This window comes from Anolis sagrei, chromosome 2 (assembly GCF_037176765.1).
Source record: "Anolis sagrei isolate rAnoSag1 chromosome 2, rAnoSag1.mat, whole genome shotgun sequence".
In the NCBI taxonomy this organism is placed as follows: domain Eukaryota; kingdom Metazoa; phylum Chordata; class Lepidosauria; order Squamata; family Dactyloidae; genus Anolis; species Anolis sagrei.
In genome coordinates, this window is record NC_090022.1 from 262,272,607 (window position 1) to 262,295,936 (window position 23,330).

Sequence of the window (23,330 nt, forward strand, 5' to 3'; positions counted from 1 at the left end):
TACAACCCCTATCATCCCCAGAACAGTGATAAGTTCTGCAAATTGCAACCCAAACATCAGAGCCTGGTGATTCTTACCCTTGAATTAGCAGGAAATGAATAATACCCTTGCCCTGGAAACAAGGCCATAGAGATCCCCATTGTTGCTAGACTACAAGCCCTATCATCCCCAGAACAGTGGTGAGCTCTGCAAAAATTGCAGCCCAAACATCAGAGCCTCGTGATTCTTAACCTTGTATTAGCAAGAAACTAATAATGCCCTTGCTTTGGAAACAAGGCCATAGAGATTCCAACTGTTGCTAGACTACAACTCCTATCATCTCCAGAAACGTGATGAGTTCTGCAAAATTGCAACCCAAGCAACTTCAGAACCTCATGATTTTTTATTCTTGTATTATCAGGAAATGAATAACACTCTTGCCCTGGAACCAGGACCATGGATATTCCAATTATTGCTGGACTGCAACTCCTATCATCCCCAAAACAGTGGTGAGTTCTGCAAAATTGCAACCCAAACACCACCAGAGCCTCTGGCTTTCTGCTGATCTTATCCAATGAACAAGACTCTTAAAATGTTTCTGAGCATGGTGACACACTGGGGCTACACTGCCCTATAACCCAGTTTCTGAATCTAGATTATTAAGAAGTCTCTAGCCACCAGAGCCTTCTTATCCTTGTATTTGCAGGAAATGAAAAATATTCTTGCAATGGATATTCCAATTGTTGCTGGACTCCAACTCCTATCATCCCCAGAACAGTGGTGAGTTCTGCAAAAATTGCAACCCAAGCAACACCAGAGCCTGGTGATTCTTCTCCTTGTATTAGCAGGAAATGAATAATGCTCTTGCCCTGGAACCGAACAAGGCAGCACAAGCATCTGCAATGGACCCACCTGCCCTGAGCCAGAGGCTAATCCCACTCCTGCTCCGGAGGAACCCACGTTGGAACAGAGGGGCCGCCATTGTGGAGCGTACCAATCTCTTCGGCGGGGGTGATTCAAAGAAGATTGCTCTTCTGTCGCAGTGTAATCACAAGGCCTTGGAAAGAGCAGGGCGCAAAGAGAGGAGGCGGGATGTGGGCGGTCCCTGGTCCCGCTTCCGAACACCCCTCCCTGCAGCCGCGCTTGGTACGGTCCGAGGGCAGAATGGCTACAGCAGTGCTTGGAGGTTCCAATCGGATCCTGCGAGAGGCGGCCGGGCTTCCTCCCTTAAGCGGGTTGGTCGCTGCAGCTTCGCCTGGTTGCTGGAAGTGTCCTCAAGGAGGTACCAGGAGGGGAAAGAAAAGAAGAAGGGTTCTGGGTGGCTTCCTTGCCTGCAATAATCCTCTCTCCAGTCTCAACAGAGGACTACATGCCCCATCATGCACCGCTTGATCATAGACTCATAGGAGTTCAGCCAAATTTGAATGGCGTGTGTCCTTCAAGCGAGGAAGGGCTTGAGCTGTTCAGAAGGAGGAGCTACCAAATACGAATAGGACAAGGAGTGCATCTACATTGCAGAGTTAATGCAGTTTGACACCACTTTAATGTCCATAGGTCAATGCTGGGTATAGGACAAGGAGTGCATCTGCATTGCAGAGTTATTGCAGTTTGACACCACTTTAATGACCATAGGTCAATGCTGGGTATAGGACAAGGAGTGCATCTACATTGCAGAGTTAATGCAGTTTGACACCACTTTAATGACCATAAGTCAATGCTGGGTATAGGACAAGGAGTGCATCTACATTGCAGAGTTATTGCAGTTTGACACCACTTTAATGTTCATAGGTCAGTGCTGGGTATAGGATAAGGAGTGCATCTACATTGCAGAGTTAATGCAGTTTGACACCACTTTAATGTTCATAGGTCAATGCTGGGTATAGGACAAGGAGTGCATCTACATTGCAGAGTTAATGCAGTTTGACACCACTTTAATGACCATAGGTCAATGCTGGGTATAGGACAAGGAGTGCATCTACATTGCAGAGTTATTGCAGTTTGACACCACTTTAATGTTCATAGGTCAATGCTGGGTATAGGATAAGGAGTGCATCTACATTGCAGAGTTAATTCAGTTTGACACCACTTTAATGACCATAAGTCAATGCTGGGTATAGGACAAGGAGTGCATCTACATTGCAGAGTTAATGCAGTTTGACACCACTTTAATGACCATAGGTCAATGCTGGGTATAGGACAAGGAGTGCATCTACATTGCAGAGTTATTGCAGTTTGACACCACTTTAATGCCCATAGGTCAGTGCTGGGTATAGGACAAGGAGTGCATCTACATAGCAGAGTTAATGCAGTTTGATACCACTTTAATATCCATAGGTCAATGCTGGGTATAGAACAAGGAGTGCATCTACATTGCAGAGTTAATGCAGTTTGGCGCCACTTTAATGTCCATAGGTCAATGCTGGGTATAGGACAAGGAGTACATCTAGATTGCAGAGTTATTGCAGTTTGACACCACTTTAATGTCTGTAGGGCAGTGCTGGGTCTAGGACAAGGAGTGCATCTACATAGCAGAGTTAATGCAGTTTGACACCACTTAAATGTGCATAGGTCAATGCTGGGTGTTGCAGTTTTGCAAGGTGTTTACTTAACTTTCTCTGTCATAGGCTCAAATCTACAACTCCCAGGAGGCCGTAACATTGAGCTTTGACAGCTAAAGTGGTTCCAAACTGCATTAATTCTACAGTGTAGATACACCTGTAGGCCAGATCTATGCCCCTTATTTTTTGTTTCCTATTTTTTTGGTGAAGTGACTGGACTGACCTTGAAGGAGCTGGGGGCGGTGACGGCCGACAGGGAGCTCTGGTTTGGGCTGGTCCATGAGGTCACTAAGAGTCGGAGACGACTGAATGAATGAACAACAACATTTTTTGGTTCCAGCATCAGAAAGTTAATGTGTTGTCGAAGGCTTTCATGGCCGGAATCACTGGGTTGTTGTGATTTTTCCAGGCTGTATGGCCATGTTTGGCAGAGACGAAAGACAGAGCCTTCTCAGTGGTCCCCCCCCCCCCCCGGCTATCAAACTCCCTCCCCAGGGATATTAGATCAGCCCCCTCCCTCCTGACTTTCCGAAAAAAGTAAATACCTGGCTCTTTGAGCAAGCTTTTGAGAATGCAGCAGAATAGATAATTTATTATTTATTTATTTACGACATTTATATGCCGCCCTTCTCACCCTGAAGGGGACTCAGAGCGGCTTACAAGATACATATACATACGATATATTATATTAATAGCATAGCACAATATCAGTATTATATATTACTATATTGTTCTATACCATTATATTGTAAAGTCCCTAGAGCTCTCCTCTATGCAAAAATTATACTTTTTAATTTTGTATAATTTTAAGCATATTTAAATGAATATTGCTTCCAAAGCCTTAAATATCTAGCTTACTGTGACTATTTTCTTTTTGTCTTTCTTTTCCAGCAAGGCGCTATTTACTAACAGACAATATTGTACAATTACAAGCATTTCAGCAACAGAAATTGGCAACTGGATATAGAATATATGGTGAAAAAGGTATTCCTTTTAAATACACACACATGTCCCCCAATTTATTTATGGGTTTTGTGAAGCATTGACTTACCAGATTTGGATTTTGAGTACATATTTTGCAGTTGCATATGTAGTCTGAGATATAAATAGGCCTACCCAGACAGTATTTAAACAAGAATTTTAAATGTGTGTCTTTTGTGTATTTTAAGATACACAAAATAACTCAGTGGATTACACAGCTAGCTGCAGAAAAACTTGCTGACTGGAAGGTTGGCAGTTCGAAGATGCAGGTCAAGGTGAGCTCCCGCTGTCAGCCCTAGCTTCTGCCTACCTAGCAGCCTACCTAGCAGTTTGAAAACATGTAATGTACTGCCTTGGTGGGAAGGTAAAAGGTGCTCTGCAGCTATGCTGGCAAAACACAGGAGGGTCTATGGAAAACAGGCTCCTTGGCATGGAAAATGGAACTGGAGCACCTCCCCATGGCCAGAGTTGAGCATCACCTCCAGGCGCCAGTGATGGAAAGTGACACCTTTGACTTGGTTTGTGTCTTGTATGTCATTGTTTACTGTATAAAAGGCATTGAATATTTGCCTACATATGTGTATACAGTAATCCGCTCTGAGTCCCCTTGAGGTGATAGAGCGCAATATAAAGAAAGTGTATTATTATTATTATTATTTTATAGAGATATGTTAACGTTTATAGAGTTATGTTTTAATATGTATATTTTTGGTGTTTTGCTGTGCTTATGTGCTTTAATTGTTCTGTAACCTGCCTCCGGCCATGAGGAGAGATGGGTAAGAAATAAAATTATTATTAGTAATATAGTTATTAGTATTTTAAATAGAACTGGATATAATCCCATATGTCTTTTTCTTTTTTATGGGAAATAACATTTTCTGTATTAATTTTGAAGCACATGCATGCCAACTGTCTTCTCCAGTTCAATCTCTTGGCTTCAGTGGGGAATGGGAGCTAAAGAAAAATCTCATTCCCAAGCATTATTATTCATGAGGATTGGGACATTATACTATCAAGGCAGAGTTATTGCAGTGACGATATGAGGAGCCAATTCAGGATGCTGTTGCAGGAGAGATGGATAATGTGTGGCTTTTAAGATATTGTTGGACTTTAGCTGAGACCAGTGATGAGAGATTAAGTTACAATCCAACAAAATGAGATACATTCCCTCTCGTTCTGAGATTGATCCAATCCAAGCTGAGATACAGCAATTTGCATGCATGTTGAATAGAAATAAAACTACATGTTAATATCTCAATTTCAGATACGTATTTTAAAACTATTGAAGAGAAGTTGGCAAAAAACAGACTGATTCTCAAAGACGAGTTAAAAACATTGCTACATCTGTGCCAGACGAAAGATGAAGTGGAATTAGCCAAGAAAGCTATTTACAGGTAAAACCTGTACAAAGGTTTTATTATTTCATTTGTATTTTACTTTAGTTTACAAGAGCCCAGAATGTGTGTCCATTGTTGATTGAGTTTAATTGTTTACATTTGAAATGTTTCAAACCATGCTGGCTCTAAATCGTTGTGTGCAGGCAATGATTTAGATGTCTAGGTTGACTTTTAAGTAGCTGTTCTGAGACAAAACACAATTTTATCACAAGATACAGCTTTTCAAAAAAAGGGCAGGTCTGTATGTCACAGAATAAAATGGCTGTTAAATTTTTTATCTCTGTGGAAATTTTTTGAAATGCAAGAAGGTGAAGGAACAGTAATATGAGCAGAAGCTTGAATTATCTTCTAAAATTTGTCCGGTATTGTGCCGCTAATATAACAAGAAGGACTAGTTTTGGAAGATAGGTTTGGCCACTCTTTCTCAATTTGATAGCCCCAGATTTTTTTTTTTATTTATCGTGTTAGAAGCTAATTGAGAATACAGTTATAATGCATACAAAAACTACAAACAAAGTTAAAAGCTTTGCATTGTACTAAATTTCCTTTGACCAGAAGCTGGCTACTTCAAGTGCCTCTGGTGTGGCTGTAAGAAGGTCCTCCCTTGTGCATGTGGCAGAACTCAGACTGCATTGTAGGAGGGGATTTGTAGTTTGCTCTTCTCACATTCGAATGTTGTGGACTCCACTTTGTAGCCCCATTTCTTAAGGTTAGCTCTGCATCTTGTGGTACCAGAGCACATTCTGTTCAGTGCCTTTCAAGCCGCCCAGTCTTCTGTGTGCCCAGCAGGGAGTTTCTCATCCAGTCTTAGCCACTGATTGAGGTTCAGAGTTTTAGCCTGCCACTTTTGGACTCTCGCTTGCTGAGGTGTTCCTGTAAGTATCTCTGTAGACCTTAGATTTAAGGCATTGGATTGCTGGCTGATATCTGAACAGAGGATGGGCTGGAGATGTCAATGCCTTGGTCCTTTCATTACTTCCCTTTCATTACATCCTTCCCAACGGATGTCAGGTGGTGCAATACCAGCTAAACAGTGGTGTAAAGTGTAGACTTCCTGTGATAATGTGGCATGTCTCATTAAGAGCCAGATCCACTGTTTTAACATGGTGAGATGTGTTCCATGCTGGGCATGTGTATTCAGCAGCAGAATAACAAAGCACAAGGGCAGGTGTCTTCACTATGTCTGGTTGTGATCCCCAGGTCATGCCAGTCAACTTTCATATGATGTTATTTCTAGCACCCACTTTTTGCTTGATAGTCAAGCTGTTTTTCTTGTAAGTCAGAGCACGGTCCAGAGGAATTCCCAGGTATTTTGGTGTGCTGCAATTTAGATTGATTAGGAATCAGCTTGTTTTCCCTGTAATAAGCAATAAGAGTACCTAAAGCTTCGGAGAGCTTGTCTTCAACCATTTCAAAGCTCCCTCCTTGAGTGGTGGTGGCATGGTCATCAGCATAGCCCCAGATGTGTTGTACTCACAGGACTTTCCAGTCCACACAGATGCAGTCCAACTCATCTGGAAGGCATTCAGTTGCTTGGAGAAGAGGATGACTTGATAAACAACTTTAAATATATGAAGGAATATTGTGTAGTAGTGGAGCAAGCTTGTTTGTTTGTTTGTTTCTCTGGAGACTAGGATATGAAGCAATGGATTCAAATAACAATAAGAGAGATTCTGCCAAAATTAGAAAAGAATTCCTGACAGGTTTGTTTGAAAGTGAAATAGATTATTTTGAATGATAGTGGATTCTTACTCATTGGAGGTCTTTGAACAGGGGCTCAATGACCACATCTTGAGAGTGATCTACTTAGGTATTCTTGCATTGCATGGAGTTGGACTAGATAGTCTTGGGATACCCTCCAACTGTATAATTCAGTGTCTGTTTCCAACTCTTAGATGATGCCACTTGGCATTCATTCTTGTTTCTCTTATACATGTGCTCTTTAAAACTAGATAAAAAACCCAGTCCATGTTTTCTATGCAGGTACCATGCAGAGAACAAAAATACAGCTTTTGGAGAATTCAAATTTGGTCCAGTTTTTATAAGGCTTTGTTATGAACTGGACCTTGAAGCATCTGCATTTGAACTAATAAAAGACCAGGTACAGTTTGCAGTCCTATTTGCCTCAGTGGTAAAATTCTTTTTTATGTATGCTGTCTTAAATTCAGTGGGAATTCTGCAATGGCTGGAGTCGATTATATCTGAGGAAATATAATCTGGCCAAGCTCCAACACCTTTGGATAAGGCCCTTCTCTCAATCCCATCACTTTCCCAGTCTGTGAGTACAAGGAAGAGGACCTTCTTGGGCTCTTCCTGGACTTTCTCTCTAAAGACTCTAGCATAACACCCTCTTTGATTTTCTTCCTCCACCAAGTGAAAACTTTCCCAGCAGGGTTTATGAACTGACAGCAATGGGATTTTAATGGTATGTTGCTTCGTTGTTCTTTTTGTCATGCAGATGTCTGATTATATCTTGTATTCCTTCAAATCTAATCTTGAGGGTTAGAAATAATAAATAGAGGTTTGTTTTATTTCCTATTTTTAGATTGTGCTGTTTTCTTGTACAGATTTTATGTTGGTAATTTGAAATTTATCTTAGCCATATTGTTTTTATGATGTTGTTATGACTGTTTTTATTTTATTTTATTTTATTCATTGATTTTAATTGTGTCTCTGTTTTTAAACTGTAATTTTTGGGCTTGTCCCTTGTAAGCCGCCCCGAGTCCCCTTGGGGAGATGGTTGGTGGGGTATAAAAAATAAAATTGTTGTTGTTAAGAAAGGAAGGGAGATTTGGTCCAAGATAATAGCATCACTGAAGCATTGTTACAAACCAATTCTATTATTTGTATTCTTCAGGCTCTCCGTGGCTTCTTTTCAGAAAGCACGTCTTTCAATATATTGATGGATATGCTGTTTAATAAAGGTCAATATGAACGTAAGTAAAATGTGCTCCAAAGGCCAAACACGGTTAACGGTGAACATTTCTTTTATATAATATGAAGATGTTACCATTGACACTGAATCATTTGATCTTTGGAGATAGCAAAACCTGATTTGATCACTCTTGGGTGCTAAAAGAACTCTTCACACATTTTGTAAATATAATTGAAGAGCCCTCAAAGTGGTTTGCTCATTAAACTCTTGCTGTCTTTCAGCGAATGTAATCATGCAGCCCACAAATTGTCTTCTCTTGTCTTTCTTCTATTTCCTGAGCACCACACTGCAGCACAGCATGTGTGAGGGCCAGGTGTCAGTAGCACTGAATATTAAATCAAATCCTGTTCATGCCTATTCTCTAAAACAGTGTTTCTTAAACTGTGGTCCTCCAGGTGTTTCTGGACTTTAGCTCCTAGAAACCCCAGCTAGCTTACCAGCTGTTAGGAATTGTGGGAGCTGGTCCAAAATATCCGGAGGAGCACAGCTTGAGAAACTCTCCTCTAAAATACTGGAATTCAGTAGATGTGCTGAGCTGAAACTGACTGCAATTCCAGGTCTCCTAAGACTTCCTTTGATGCAACTCCCCCCCCCCCCCCAAAAAACTGCCATACACATTTATTATTACTGTTATTACGTTTTATGATTGTGTTTATTTATACCCTACTTTCTTTCTCTATAAAAGAGACTCAAAGCAGCTTATGTATCTATTTTGTTTGTTTAATTTATATCCCACCTTTCCACTAACAAGGGATACAAAGTGGCTAGCAATAAGCTTCGAACAACATATGGCTAAAAACCCGATAATACAAAAAAATTAAATCAATTAATGTAACTGTCATGGGGAAACACCCATAGTTTAGAACAGTATAAAATCATTTTCAAAACATACTTGTAGCAATAATACTAATACCATTATACGTTTTATTGATGGATAGTTGTTACAAAGAAAAACATTAAAGGTAAATGTGAAGGTTTCCCTTTGACATGAAGTCTAGTCATGTTCAGCTCTGGGGGGTGGTGCTCATTTGTATTTCTAAGCTGAAGAGCTGGTGTTGTCCATAGATGCCTCCTAGGTCATGTGGCCGACATGGCTGAATGGAGCACTGTTTCCTTCCCGCAAAAGAAGTAAAAAATACCTTACAGATGAGATACATTGTTGTCACCTGCTCTTTAAAAAGCTGGTGCAAGATGTAATCCAACTCCTAAACCTTGCTAATTCTCACATTTGCATGTTTTCGAACTCCTAGGTTGGCAGAAGCTGGGGCTAACAGTGGGAGCTCACCCTGCTCCCTGGAGCTGAACCGCTGACCTTTCAGTCAGCAAGTTCAGCAGCTCAATGGTTTAACCTGCTGCACCTCCGGGGGCTCCAGGAAAACATTGCAGCCCTTTATTTGGTGGATTTTTATCTTCTCAACAGATATAGAGTTGGTCCCCTAAACAATAATTCTAGATAGAGCATCCCTGGGCCAATACTATAGATCTCCATGGCTGGAGACTAGGTTCATTGAGTTGTATTGGGCAGCTGTACAAGATGGATGAAAGATGAATCCCTGGGGTTATATAGAACAGAGCCAAACAAGGAAACTGAACTGTGCAGGTGTTACCTATCCTCAATCCTAATAGATATGAAAACTGTACACACATTGCTACAAGGAATCTTTATTCCCTTGATCAGTTTCAGCCAGCTGTGCATCCATGAATTGCCAGGTTAAAGCATCAACCATCTACCAAGGCCTACTGAATATTTCCTATTCACTTCCAGATAAGTATAGGATTACTGTACTAAAAACTGCTAGTCTGTATCAGACCCTGAGTTAAGTAGGAGAAAGCTATGCCCAACAAATATATGCTACTGTAGTCATATGTGGCTGATAGTGTTTAAATTTGAAAGGTATTTTGGGTCAAATATCAGGCTAGTAACTTACTTTGTTCGGTGAGTATTGACATTCTCAGGATTTTCACTATCTTGGCCACACAGACAAAACTTACATTTAATTAGCAAGGTTTAGGAATTGGATTACATCTTGCACCAGCTTTTTAAAGAGCAGGTGACAACAATGTATCTCATCTGTAAGGTATTTTTTACAGGTTATAATTATTTTTCAGACCTTAGCTTTCAGCTCTCTGACATGTTATTAATTAACAGTTGAGGGTATGTAATTATCACAATTAATCAAGTAACACTAATTGAAAATCTGTTTGGCAGGTGCTCTTGAAGTGCTGTTAGAAATGAAGCAGCAAGGCATAAAATTCAACCGAGAAACCTATTTCCTCGCATTTGCAATATGCTACAAACTGGTAATAACAAATTTCATTTAAGATGTGTTTCTAGATTTTGTTAAGAGAGAGAGAAATTGTGTACTATCAATCCTATTCATGCTCTTTCCTAATTTTGGTGTTTTATGTTTTTGTTTTGTTTTGTACATTTGTAACCTTCACCTCAAGCGAGCATACATTTTAGGGTAGCTGACAAGATGTACCAAACCAGTATAGTGAATAAACATTGATAATCTAACAACCAGATAATATGGGAATTGGACTTTAAGGGGTGCTTTGATCAGAGCAGGACATTTCAGAGTGTTATAAAATTTGGAGCTTGTTTGGATAGAAACCAAATAACATTTTAGCAGTCTGTCTAGACCAGATATGGGCAAACCCAGGCCCAGGGGCCAGATGCGCTTGGGGAGAACCCCCTCCCTCCCTGCCCGCCCGCTTCGGCCTACAATGCGTCCCCTAAGTTAGAAAGTTTGCCCATGCCTGATCTAGAAAGTTAGCTCTTAGATATTTCATAATCAGTAGTGTTTTCATAACATTTCTGATGCACAAGAATTTGTTTAGACCGTCTCTTTCTGTTTGATCAGTCTTAGCATACAATAAGTATATGTGCAGTTCGTGGTTATTACTATTTGTTATATTACAATTTTTATGTATAACAAACACTTTAGGGTTTTTAAGTAACAGGAGTTGTCCGTTATAAGTATGTAATAGTGATAGGCTGTGGATGGAGGGAGACTTATCCTGATAAGGTGGGTTGAGGTGTTCTTAGTTTGCTTGATCCATGGTACAAATCAGTCAAGTATCCCACCAAACATACACTCCTTTTTGTAGATCAGTGGTTCCCAACCTGTGGTCCGTGGACCACCAGTGGCCCACCAGAACTAAAATATGGTCTGCGGCCTCACCGTTACTACACCATTACAACGAGAGCGACCGGTCTCGCAAAACCCTCCTTATAGTGCCAAGGCTTGTTAAATATGGTTTTCTGTGGGTGAGCAGATGGTGACTACTGGATGGCATATATTCTGTATCAGAAACTAGAGCTGATGGTGTCTGTCCAATTCATTTTTCTGAATCAACACCCCGATTAACCAAAATAAATCTAAAGTTGACCAAAAAATTATTCATAACCTTTTTGGTACTAATGTTGGAGAGTGGTCCCTGGTCAAAGTGGTCCCTGGTCAAAAAGAGGTTGGGAACCACTATGGTAGATGGACCTCAAGATCTCCTTCCTTGAATCCAAACCTGAAGAAGCAATGAAACTCTTAATCCAACATTCTCTCTTACATGCAGTAGGACCTGCAATGGGTTGGGATGTCAATCACTGGAAAAAAATGTCCCATATTTAGACACAGGATCTAAAAAATGTCTAATTTTTGAGAGCTTTCTTGCTAGTAGTAAACTCTGTGTTCACATATATGCCAAACTGCAGCTTTTTGAGCAGTTTGAAAATATCTAAATCATTTGGGGATACACTTTTTTCACATTTGCTTCCATTTGCTAACAGGGCTATTCCTTTCCAGAGGCTTCTAGAAATCAGTAGAATCTATATTAGGGTTCAAATACCTCAATGGCATTGGGAATTAGAAGTACATTTAGTCCTCCTTTGTGAAATGGATATGTAAAACTACCCTGGCTTTATGTTTTCTATTATTGGAGAATTTACATGCATAAGATTTCTAGAAAATTTGTGAAGATTTTTGGTACACATGAAATTATGTTCTTTGTCATTCAGAAAGTATTCTGTAATATAACCAAGCATATATTATAACCTTCTCCTCTTCAGAACAGCCCAGAGTCTTGCAAAATTTGTACCACATTACTTGAAGAGGCACAGCTCAGAGGAGATCAGATGCCAAGAAAAGCATATTATTTTGCAGTTGCATTTGCTCTGAAACAGGTAATGGATTGTTTGCTTCACTTTCCTTTTTATTTGGATGCTGAGCAAATATAATAACATGCAGCGCGGGTTTTGGTTATTTGACCCTAATCCTAGGAAATCACTTTAATTCATAGATACTATTGTGTATCTATTTTTCTATCTTATTGTGCTACGTCGTTCAATTCATACAACATTTCTCAAAAGGAGAGCCTTTTTTGTAAATGTTGATCATGTATGTAATCTATCTGGAAATCCATAGAAAGGAAGTCAAAGTTAGGCATCACAGTGTGAATATCATGTACCCTTGAGAGTAGTTAATTAAGAGTTTATGGATAGTAGGCACTGGAATATCTTTGGCCTGCTTCCTGGTGGCCTTAATGCCTTAATGATTTTGTAGTTGTCATTTTGGGTATGTTTTGGGAAGGCAAAGTCACACTGCTAGTCTACATGTTGAAGAAGTACTTCAGAAAACAGATTCAACCTGTAGGCTAATTTTACAAAATTCCAATTCATATGCTGCAAAGCTGTAAAGTCCTCTGGCATGTATAATACCAGTTTCACGATGGGGTTAAATTGTTTTAGTCCTCAGATTACAATCTGAAGGTCAGATATCCCAGCAAGAACACAGGGATTGCTCATTCCTGCAGCATGAGAGACTTCCTTTCAGAAGAGGTGCTGTGAAGAAGTTTCAAACCTGGGGTAAATGAAGATGCACCCTAAAATAGTAGTATTTGGGGATATCTTGAGGAAAAAAGATTGCTTTGGATAACTTAAAACTGGTGTCTCTTTTGGGAAAGCTACCCAAAGTGAGTCAAAAGATGTTTTGAAAAATACGTGTATCATGTTGGATACATTATTGAGTCATTGCAAAAGTGAGTTGGTTTTATTTTTATTTAAAAAAAATATTTTTATTGACATTTTGTTTTGTGAGCGGATTTATACAATTAATACATGAAAGTTGTCTATAACCACATTTCTCTACACCCTTCCATTATCCTCCACCTCCTTCATTCAATATTGTCCAAAGTGAGTTGGTTTTAATAATAACACTTTATTTTAATAACACTTTATTTATATTCCGCCCTATCTCCCCAAGGGGATTCTGGGTGGATCACAATACACATAAACAGCAAACATTCAATGCCGTTTTGGATAGACAGGACAGAGACAGACAGAAACAACAAAACAGAAAGGAGATATGTTGTGTCAACATCCAGCATTTTGGCACCTTGGAGGTTGTACTCAAATCCAGCCACTGGGGGGTGCTTTTGCTCCATCCTCTATGACAAAGAGTCATCAAGGTTTCCTCCTTCCTTTTGGTCAGCGGGCATTTTCCGATCTTTTTCTTTATGGTGTTGTAAAATACCTCCCCAGCTTGTTTTAGTGGTACCTAATTTCTCCACCTACAGCTCTATCTGTTTTCAAACTGCTTAGGTCAACAGTAAGCCGGGCTGACAGTAGGGAGCTCACACCAACCCAGGGCTTTGAACTGGCAACCTTTCGATTGGTAGATCTTATCATTGCTGGTGATTTAACAGCTGTGCTAAAGTCTGGCCCTTTAAATTAGGATTGGCAAAGCATGGGCCAAGCACAGCTGCTTTGGGTGCATAGGACTCCATGGACCCCCAAGATGCCTCTTTCTGAAAATTAGAAGGGGAGGTATTTTCTATTCTTAGAAGTGATTGTTTAGCTGCATCCCCCCCCCCCCCCAAAAGGAATAGAAGTTGTTGATTGGCTACTTCCTGATTTGGGTCATTGTCGTCGTCTTCCTCAATTTTTTTGGAGATGTGAAGAAAATTGGACTCCCTGGAACATGTCCATTTCTGACTTAAATGAAATGCTCTGCAATGCTTTACCAATAAATATACCCTGATTGCTGCCTCTGTTTTTTCCTTCCAGAATGATGTCGTAAAAGCCCGCTCCTATTTTTCACAGATCATAAACACAGAAAGTAGGACATGCAATAATCTGAATGTAAGTGTGTGGAATGCCCCTGCTGAACGCTGAAGGCATGATGTTTTTGTTTAAAGGAAAGATTCTCCGGTCATTTGAACAGTCTTAGGGCGTGTAATATCCTTCTGTATTTCACACTAATCAGGAGAAATGATCATTGCCGTAATCTTTTATGGCTTAAGACTTGCATTGCTGGGATGTCATTACTCTTCTTTATAGAAGTAAAATGTTTGAAATTGCTATTTCATCTGTTTTAAAACTGGATTCTCAGATTGTTCTTGGAGTGATTCTTAAATAGTACATTATGACACTTGTATCCATGAGGGATACATTCTTGGACTTACTGTCGTTACTGTAGATAATAATGAACTCTATTGATCAAATGAATTCAGGCAGAAGCATACCATAGAGCCTAAACACAACAGTCATTTATTTGCACCTTACACACCTATCCCGAAGGTAATTTTGCACACAATATTTTGTAATCATTTTGTGCATGAAACAAAGTTTGTGTGTACATTGAATCACCGGAATCACCTCTCATTACCCATGAATCTAGGAGCCTCCGGTGGTGCAGTGGGTTAAACCCTTGTGCCGGCAGGACTGCTGACAGAAAGGTCGGCAGTTCGAATCCAGGGAGCAGGGTGAGCTCCCGTCTGTTGGCTTCAGCTACCCATGTAGGGGCATGAGAGAAGCTTCCACAGGATGGTAAAACATCCAGGTGTCCCCTGGGCAACATCCTTGCAGACAGATAATTCTCTCACACCACAAGCAACTTGTAGTTTCTTGAGTCACTCCTGATATGAAAAAAAACCCCCACAAAAACCCACGGATCTGAATATACTAATTTTGTGTGATTTTAAGTGAGGATCAATTAATATTTATTCATTCACGATTTTATTCAAGCTACTCCTTCAGGCTGAATCGGGGGACCTAGACAACCTTGTTCAAACCCTGGAAAGAGCTGTTGATCCCAGTGCTTCGGATTTTGTGAAAAAACCCGAGTTCTGTGTGGAAGTGGTAAGTGAATGAATGATGTAGAAGCAACAAATGAGAGAGAGCTTTGTATAACTAAACATCTGGCTTATTTTTTGCCATTATCAAAAAGAAAAGTTTACATTTCATGCGAAATTCAAAAGTTTACATTTGATGCAGATGTAATGGGCGGGAATGAGAGACAGGGCCTTCTCAGCGGTTGCCCCTCGGCTATGGCACACCCTCCCTAGGGATACCAGATCGGCCCCCTCCCTCCTAACATTTTGAAAGAGAGTCAAATCCTGGCTGTTTGAGCAGGCGTTTGCAGATGCAGTGTAACAGACTAATTGAGATCCACGGAATGATTGGATGATGCGACGGAAAAATAATTTTAGTGATGAGATGCTGAGGATTTGTGTTTTATGGTTTTTATTGTTTTATTGCTTTTATATGGTTCATATTATATGTAATGTTTTAACTGTATGTTGTTTGGGGGCATTGACTGCTGACTGTAAACTTGAGTCACCTCCGGGTTGAGAGGGGCGGTATATAAATATGATAAATAAATAAATACATTACTCTGTAGGCTCAGAATCATAGAAAACCTATACAGTCAGCTTTCCACTTTCATGGGTTGCATTTTCACAAATTTGCTGATTTGCAGATTATTTACTGCCACATCTGCTAATTGCGTAGTCAATTTTAATAGAGACTGCAAGCATTGTGAGACTGAGGGATTGTATGGTGAAGCTTGTAAATCCCTATGAAAAATAGCGTAGGGCAAAGGTAATGGATAGGTTGGTGGAAGGAAGCAAGTGGGGACCAATTTCTTTCTGAAATGGGGCGAAGAAAGGCAAAGAAATTGGGTATCTGGGCAAGAAGAAAGCCACCAGCAAACACACAGGGGAGACTGCAAGCATTGTAAGACTGAGGGAGACCCTGATTGCATGATGAGGCTTGTAAATAAAAAATAGCATAGGGCAGAGGAGGAGGCAGAGAAAAACACATAGAAATTGTGTTAGGAGAAGAAAGACATTGGTTCATACTTCCTTCCTTCCTTCCTTCCTTCCTTCCTTCCTTCCTTCCTTCCTCCTTTCCTTCCTCCTTTCCTTCTTCCCCTATTGCTGGCATGAGAAAGGCAGTGAGCAGCTATACAGGAGTAAAAGATGGTGATTTTTTTTTGTCCTGATCTTTTCATAGCTGAGTACAGTCAGGGAGAAGCTGGAGGATAACCCGACCCTGTGTATCTGGTTTGAAGAAATCATGGCCAAGCTCCAGGCCTCAGGACAAGTGACCTCCCTGTCTCTCGATGACTTGCTGTGTCAGACCCCACAGCCAAGGAGACGCCACACACAGCTGCTGAGACAGAAACAAGTGAGCCAACGGACTCTGAAGCCGCTACAATCTGCTCTCCTGGCTGAGTAAATCTCACATTTGGACTGTATGTTTTCCTTGGAAGAACTGGGATGAAATAAAATATCTCCTGTGCTTAGGAAAGTGCATTTTCACTTTCTCTGTTTTCCTTGGTGAATTCTAATGTTCCAAACAAACTATCAGAACTTGTTGATACTAGACTTTTAAATACCTATTTCCAAAATCTCCTTAGAGCTTGCCAAAATTACTTCGGAGGGACTGTAAACCTCAGAATCCTGTGGCCAGTTTGCACACTAACTCTAGTATACTAGGGGCTGTTAACTCCACATATACCAAAAAAAGGGAGAAATGTTATAGCTTCACCAGTCTATGCAAAATATGTTAATAAATGGTGTAAAGGTAAAGGTTTCCCCTTGATATTAAGTCTAATCATGTCCAACTCTGTGGTGTGTACTCATCTCCATTTCTAAGCTGAAGAGCCTATTTATTTATTTATTTATTTATTTAAAACTTTTATATGCCTACCTTCTCCAACCTCTGTAGAGGGACTCAGACCGGCTCACAACAGAATTCAATAATAACAATACAATATCAAACATCATACAATAACAAGTTAAAAATACATATAAATTAGATTTAGCCAACATCTCTAGACACCTCCAAGGTCATGTGACCGGAATGACTGCATGGAGTGTTGTTACCTTCCTGCAGAAGAGGAACCTATTGATCTACTCATATTTGCATGTTTTTGAACTGCTAGGTTGGCAGAAACAGTAAGGTTGCTTACCTGTAATCATGTTTCTTCTAGTGGTAACTGTGAAATTCACACCTGTGGTATTTCCCTGCATCCACGCAGCTGACTCGGATCTTTCTTGAAAGCTTTTCCTAATTAGGGACTCCAGCCCCGCCCATCTACTCCTAATAAAGCCAGGCAGCGGGGCTTGGAGCCTTAATTCCGTACCGCGAAAGACAGTCGGAGATAAAAGGCATGACAGAATGTGGGGAGGATGGGCGGGTTGTGTGAATTTCACAGTTACCACTAGAAGAAACATGATTACAGGTAAGCAACCTTACTTTCTTCTGCGTGGTACTGTGAAATCCACACCTGTGGTAGACTAGCGAGCAGTCCCACGGATGGTGGGTGTCATGCCAGTGCAGAAAAAAGTACTGCTCACCCAAAAGCCGTCTCCTTCTTGGCAGCTAAATCCAATTTATAATGGGAGACAAAAGTATGCGGTGTTGACCATATGGCCACCCGACAGATATCATGCAGAGGCACACTGTGCAAAAAAACCATGGAGGCTGTCAATGCTCTAGTGGAATGAGCATGGATCTGAACAGGTAAGTCCAGTCCTGCCATTTCACAAGCTAGCCGGATAGCTGCAACTATCCAGGCCGCCACCTCTGGGTAGAAACAGGAAGGCCCACAGTATCCCTACGGTACTTAACAAAAAGTCATAGTGAGTTCCGTAATGGAGCTATGCGGTGGACATAAAAAGCAAGAGCCCTCCGCACATCAAGAAGGTGCAAAGACTGCTCCAGGGGAGTAGAAGGATTTGGAAATAAGGTTGGAAGGACAATGTCCTGAGACATATGAAACTATGATGCTGCCTTAGGTAAGAAGGGAATGTCTGTGCCCAGCATGACGTTATCCTTATGAAATTTCACGTAAGGACTATCGACTCAAGAGCCATAAGCTCGCTAGCGCGACGAGCAAAAGTAATAGGCACTAAAAATGCTGTTTTCCATGATAGATGGAACAAGTCAGAAGTGGCCATTGGCTCAAATGGTGGTTTCGTAAGGGTGAAAAGAACAACCTCCAACCTCCAAGAGGGGGGCACAGGCCTACTTGGGGCCAGAAATTTCTAAAGCCTTGCAGAAATCTCTTTACAAGAGGATCGGATAAAGGAGAGGGAAGAGAATGCTCGCTTCTAAACGAATCTATATTTGCCAGATTGACCTTCAAGAATGATAATGAGAGTTCTGAATCTGACAGAGATCTCAAAAAAAAAAAAAAAATCCAGGAGGAGGGAAGTGGAAGCAGACAGAGGCTGAACCCCTTGCTTTTGTGAAAAAATGCAAAAATGACACCACTTACAAATGTAACAATGTTTAGTGGCAGGTCTCAGGGCAACGTCCAAAATGCCCTTTACTGGTTGAGAGAGGGCTGAGGCTGGAGCTGCCACGCCGTCAACCGGAACTGAGTGACCTGGGAGTACGGGACTGGGCTGTTGCCCATAGCCAGCAAGTCTGGCCTGAGTGGCAACTGAATGGAACAGCTGCCTGCAAGTTGGAACAGAATGACAAACCATGGCTGGCGGGGCCACCATGGTGTGATGAGAATGCAATCTACCTGCTCTGCTTGAAGACGAGAGACCACGCTGGACAGAACTGGTAATAGTGGAAAGATGTACAGGAGGGTGGATGTCCAATCCAGGAGGAAGGCATCTCCCAACAGCCTGTCTGGTGGAGGCAAGACGTGCTCCAAAGAATTGGCACTTCATGTTGGCGGGAGAGGCAAACAAGTCCAAAAGGGGAGTGTGCCATTTGACAAAGAGTTCCCATGCCTGGGAAGGAGGAAGGGACCATTAGTGGTCAGTATAAACTGTCTGACTGAGGGAGCCAACAAGAGAGTTCTTGATGAATGGCACTGATGGTTATGGTATACCAGTCCCAGATTCTGATGATGAGGGCAAGCAAATCACAATCGAGGTGGTGGTAGTAAGGTGGACAATACTGTCCATGAGCAAATGAGAGATAAGGTGCAGTGCCATTTCTACTGCGAGTAACTCCAAATAGTTGATGTGCTCCATGCCCTCTATGGCCGCCTAAGGACCATGGATGGTGTGACCCTTGAGGTGAGCTCACCACACTGAGAAGGAACTGTTGGTTGCTAACATCGCCCACACAGAGATTGGAGCGATGAGTCCACTAGTTGAGAGACCTGTGGATGGCTAGAGGGACAATGACACATTCATTGGGCTCATCCTGCATGGGATGAAGTGCCCGAAGAAACCAATTCTGGAGAGGCCGAAGGTGCAAACAGGAGAAAGGAGTGGCAGCTGTGGTGAATGCCATGTGTCCCAAAAAGCACTGGACATCCTTGGCATGGATGTATGGCGTCTGCCAGACTCAAAGAGCTAATGAATGCAGATTCAGAAACCTGTCTGCTAGCAAGTAGGCCCTTGCATGCCAAGAGTCCAATACAGGCCCATGAATTGGTTGTTTGGATAGGCTGAAGAAGAGATTTTACCTTGTTGATAAAAAGACCAAGCGTCTGCTATAAAGACAGAGTAAAGTGAATGTTCCTCTGTAGATACTCACAGGACTGTGCACCAGCAACCAGCCAGAAATATAGGGGTAAACTACTACCCCGTGCACCCAGGGATGAACCGGCATACAGCCATCTCCTCAGTAACACCTGTGGAGCTGTGGAGATACCAGAATGAAGAACTTGAAATGAAAAAGCCTGACCCATGTCTTGCTGGATAACAGAGTGAGGATGGTTGGTAATGACAATACCTGAAATTTGCAATATGCAATATATGCATAAAATCCTGTAAGGTCCAAACCTGGCCAAAGCCCACTGCCTTTATTGGAAACCAAAAAACAGCTGGGGAAAAGGAAAAAGAAGGAAACATAGAAAGATGTAAAGAAGCTACTGCTCCTTTTGAAACAAAGTAATTACCTCCTGCTAGAACACAGGAGGAGGAGTGGCCCGTAGAGTCCCTACTGGGGACAGTTTGAAAAATTCAATTGCATAAACATGCTCTGTAATCTCCAACACCCATGAGTGAGAAGAGATCTAATGCCATGCATCTAAAAATGATGAGGTGGAGCTCCAAAAACTGGAGCTGAAGGGTTGGAGGCTATGAAAGAAGAGAAAATGCATGCGAAAAAACTATTGGCCCTGATCTACTTCTTCCCTTTAGTTTGTTGTCACCCCTGGATAATTAAGCTGAGGGGCTGGCCACCACAATCTAGGCTAGATTGTGGTAAAAAGCCAAACTTAGAAGCAGGCTATGTTCTGCCATGGGCAGTTATCCTGCCATTGCTCTGCCTTCTCTGGAGAGGGTAGAGGATCTACACATGCTGGTGGATGGCTGCTGCAACAGCAGCAAACACCTTAGTACTGTATCGGTGCTGTGCTTAGCCGTAGCGTTGTGATGAGAAGCTAAGGTGAGATACTACTGACAGAAAGCCCTTGGGATCTGTTGATGTTGTAGGGGAAGAAGATCCAAATAAGGTGCTGAGCTATGCCACAAGAGCACCTGATAGGCTGCCATACAAGCATGGTAATGAATCATGCAAGTGAGTAGGCTAGCAGTGGGGTGGATCTTCTTATCACAGTGGATTAAACAACTTTGACCACAATAAAGTTCAGTTTAGTAGGCTTAACTAACCACTCTGCTGAAGAGGTGCGTATGCAGTAAAGTGCAGTTACAAACTTAGAAATTCCAGACACAGATACAGGAGTTGCCCTTTGTTTTTCTCCAAGCTTAAGCGAATATGGAAGTGCTGGGAGAACTGTACTTGGAGCTTGTTTCTGCTGTTGCTCAACTGAGAAAAGCAGATCCTCTAAGCAATCAAGGAGGAAAAATTAGGTAACACATCCCCTAAGGAAGCTGGGATGGAAAAATCCTCCTCAAGAGTAGGAGAAATCTGCTACTCATAGGAGTCAGAATCTACATCAGACTCATTGACTGGTTGCAGCTGAAGGAAGCACCAGAATGAGCTTAGGAAAAAGTTTTAATAAACTCCTGAAAACCAAAAGAAGGGACTACAAATCCTTGAAAAGGAAAGGAGGGTGCAGTTTGCCTATGCAAAAGAGTAGCAACCTACCTGTTGAGGCATGGGCCAAGTGGAGATGGGGCCCAAAAGACACAGTACTTACAGTCTGAGCCGTCACTGAAGCTCCCAGGCAGCATGACACAGAGGGAGGATAGTAGCCCGAAGGCCCCTCCAAGGAGTTATATTCCATGGGCTTAGACCCAAAGCCTTGGTAGCCATCACTCACACAGATGGCGTGGCTACCTTGAGCCTCCCCTCCCCTGAGGAGGGCAAAAGCATGGCAGGAATTGTTGCAACCCAAAGGCCCCTCCAAGGCGTTATATGCCATGGGCGTGGAGGTAAAGCCTTGGCTAGCCATCACTCACATAGGTGGCGTGGCTGCCTTGAGCCTCCCCTCCCCTGAGGGGGGCAAAAGCATGGCAGGAATTGTTGCAACCCAAAGGCCCCTCCAAGGCGTTATATGCCATGGGCGTGGAGGCAAAGCCTTGGCTAGCCATCACTCACACAGGTGGCGTGGCTGCCTTGAGCCTCCCCTCCCCTGAGGGGGGCAAAAGCATGGCAGGAATTGTTGCAACCCAAAGGCCCCTCCAAGGCGTTATATGCCATGGGCGTGGAGGCAAAGCCTTGGCTAGCCATCACTCACACAGGTGGCGTGGCTGCCTTGAGCCTCCCCTCCCCTGAGGGGGGCAAAAGCATGGCAGGGATCGTTGCAGCGTCCACTGCCTGCTGGGGTAAATGGGGCAGGGAAAGCACGGGCAGTGAGAGCAAGCTGTCCTTAAAAAACAGAGACAGCTGAGAGGCGTGGCTGCAACCCAAAACAAAGTTATTGGCACAAAGCCACAGTGGCAGTTTGTTGCCACAAGCTCTACCAGTTCCTGGGTCTGTAAGGGGTGGTAGGCTGGTAAAAGTCTTCTTCCCTCCTGCTTTCTGAGCGAAGGGAACAGAAGAAAAAGAAGGTAAGTTACTGCCCATTGCCAAAGGCAAAAAAGTCTGCGCCTCAGAGGACACGGCATTTTTTTTTTTTTTAGAGGGAGGGAGTGGGTTTGTCCTCCCACTAGCCTAAATAGGATAAACAAAGGTCCCAGAACACAAGTTGGAATTGCTGTCTGTTAGAGTAGTCAAACTGGAGTCCTTGAGTCAAACCAATAGTTGTTTTAGGAGAGAACACCGAGTTGTTGCTGCTTTCGCGGACAAAAGGAATTAAGGCTCCAAGCCCCGCTGCCTGGCTTTATTAGGAGTAGATGGGCGGGGCTGGAGTCCCTAATTAGGAAAAGCTTTCAAGAAAGATCCGAGTCAGCTGCGTGGATGCAGGGAAATACCACAGGTGTGGATTTCACAGTACCACGCAGAAGAATGGAGCTAATAATGGGAGCTCACCCTGTCCATGGATTTGAACCACCAACCTTCCAATCAGCAAGTTCTGCAGCTTAGTGGTTTTACCTGCTGCGCCACCACGGTCCCTGTGAATGGTGTATCAACAAGTAAATAATAACTGTACCTAGAAATGTCAAAAGCACTCATTTTGAAAGAAAGGTTGCATGATGGACTCTAAAGGGAAATGGACATCCTCTGTGCCAAGTATATCTCTTTCCTGATCACAAGTGTCCAAGCAGAATGATACAGCTTTATCAGTGTTTATAACTACAGGGTAGAGAATAAATTCTCATCACTTCCTTCTGGGGGCCCTTCCACACAGCCCTATATCCAAGCATATCAAGGCAGAAAATCCCACAATATCTGCTTTGGACTGGGGTATCTGAGTGATATTTTTTGAGCATCCTCATTGTGCAGTCCATGTTCTCTCTGTGTTGAGAGAAACATCCCAATGAGCCATCTTTCAAGGGAGGTATGCAAGCCCAGGGTTGTTCTAAGAGAGCCTTCGTCATTGTCCATGTCTCTAACCCATTGCATAGGGCAGGAAGCATGGTCGAGTTGAACAATTGAGCTCGTAGAGGTGTCCTTCTGGTTAAGTCTGCAGCGGCTTTAATAGAATTGTAAGCAGCCCATCCTGCTTTCCTGGAAGACACTGAGAACTCCAAAGAAGCTAGACAGTGTTATCTTATTGCTTGAAAGAACAGCCGTAGTCAGTAAACAGCGTGCCACCATAGAGAATGTTTCAGTTCCCAAGCATTATCGCTGTTATAATTCAGTTGATACTTCCATATAGGAGCTCAGAATTGCCAAAATAGCAGTAAAAAAACTTTCTCAGTTTCTAAGAAGTGATA

The 23,330-nt window shown here is 42.2% G+C and overlaps 2 protein-coding genes across 2 annotated transcripts in view; one reads left to right on the forward strand and one right to left on the reverse strand.

The window, feature by feature from the left end:
* MRPS27 (mitochondrial ribosomal protein S27) overlaps window positions 1-1,060 on the reverse strand; it is a 65,453-nt gene extending 64,393 nt beyond the window's left edge. Inside the window, exon 1 of the mRNA XM_060761690.2 lies at window positions 892-1,060. Coding sequence (XP_060617673.2) covers window positions 892-961 — 70 coding nt within the window. The 5' untranslated portion in view covers window positions 962-1,060. The remainder of the gene's footprint in view (window positions 1-891) is intronic.
* Window positions 1,027-16,442, forward strand: PTCD2 (pentatricopeptide repeat domain 2). The gene is made up of 10 exons (XM_060761689.2): window positions 1,027-1,261; window positions 3,429-3,521; window positions 4,783-4,912; window positions 6,899-7,016; window positions 7,773-7,851; window positions 10,060-10,151; window positions 11,917-12,030; window positions 13,912-13,986; window positions 14,872-14,985; window positions 16,141-16,442. The coding sequence occupies exons 1-10, from the start codon at window positions 1,072-1,074 to the stop codon at window positions 16,363-16,365; spliced, it is 1,230 nt and encodes a 409-aa protein (XP_060617672.2). The 5' UTR covers window positions 1,027-1,071; the 3' UTR covers window positions 16,366-16,442.
* The last annotated feature ends 6,888 nt before the right edge of the window (window positions 16,443-23,330 follow it).

What these genes read in the sequence shown, in the direction of transcription:
- PTCD2 (XM_060761689.2), top strand. Translation starts at nt 1,072, where the DNA reads ATGTGGGCGGTCCCTGGTCCCGCTTCCGAACACCCCTCCCTGCAGCCG. An exon ending in CTGGAAGTGTCCTCAAGGAG is followed by an intron (nt 1,262 to 3,428) that starts GTACCAGGAGGG and finishes TTTCTTTTCCAG; the next exon opens with CAAGGCGCTATTTACTAACA. An exon ending in TTGCAATATGCTACAAACTG is followed by an intron (nt 10,152 to 11,916) that starts GTAATAACAAAT and finishes TCTCCTCTTCAG; the next exon opens with AACAGCCCAGAGTCTTGCAA.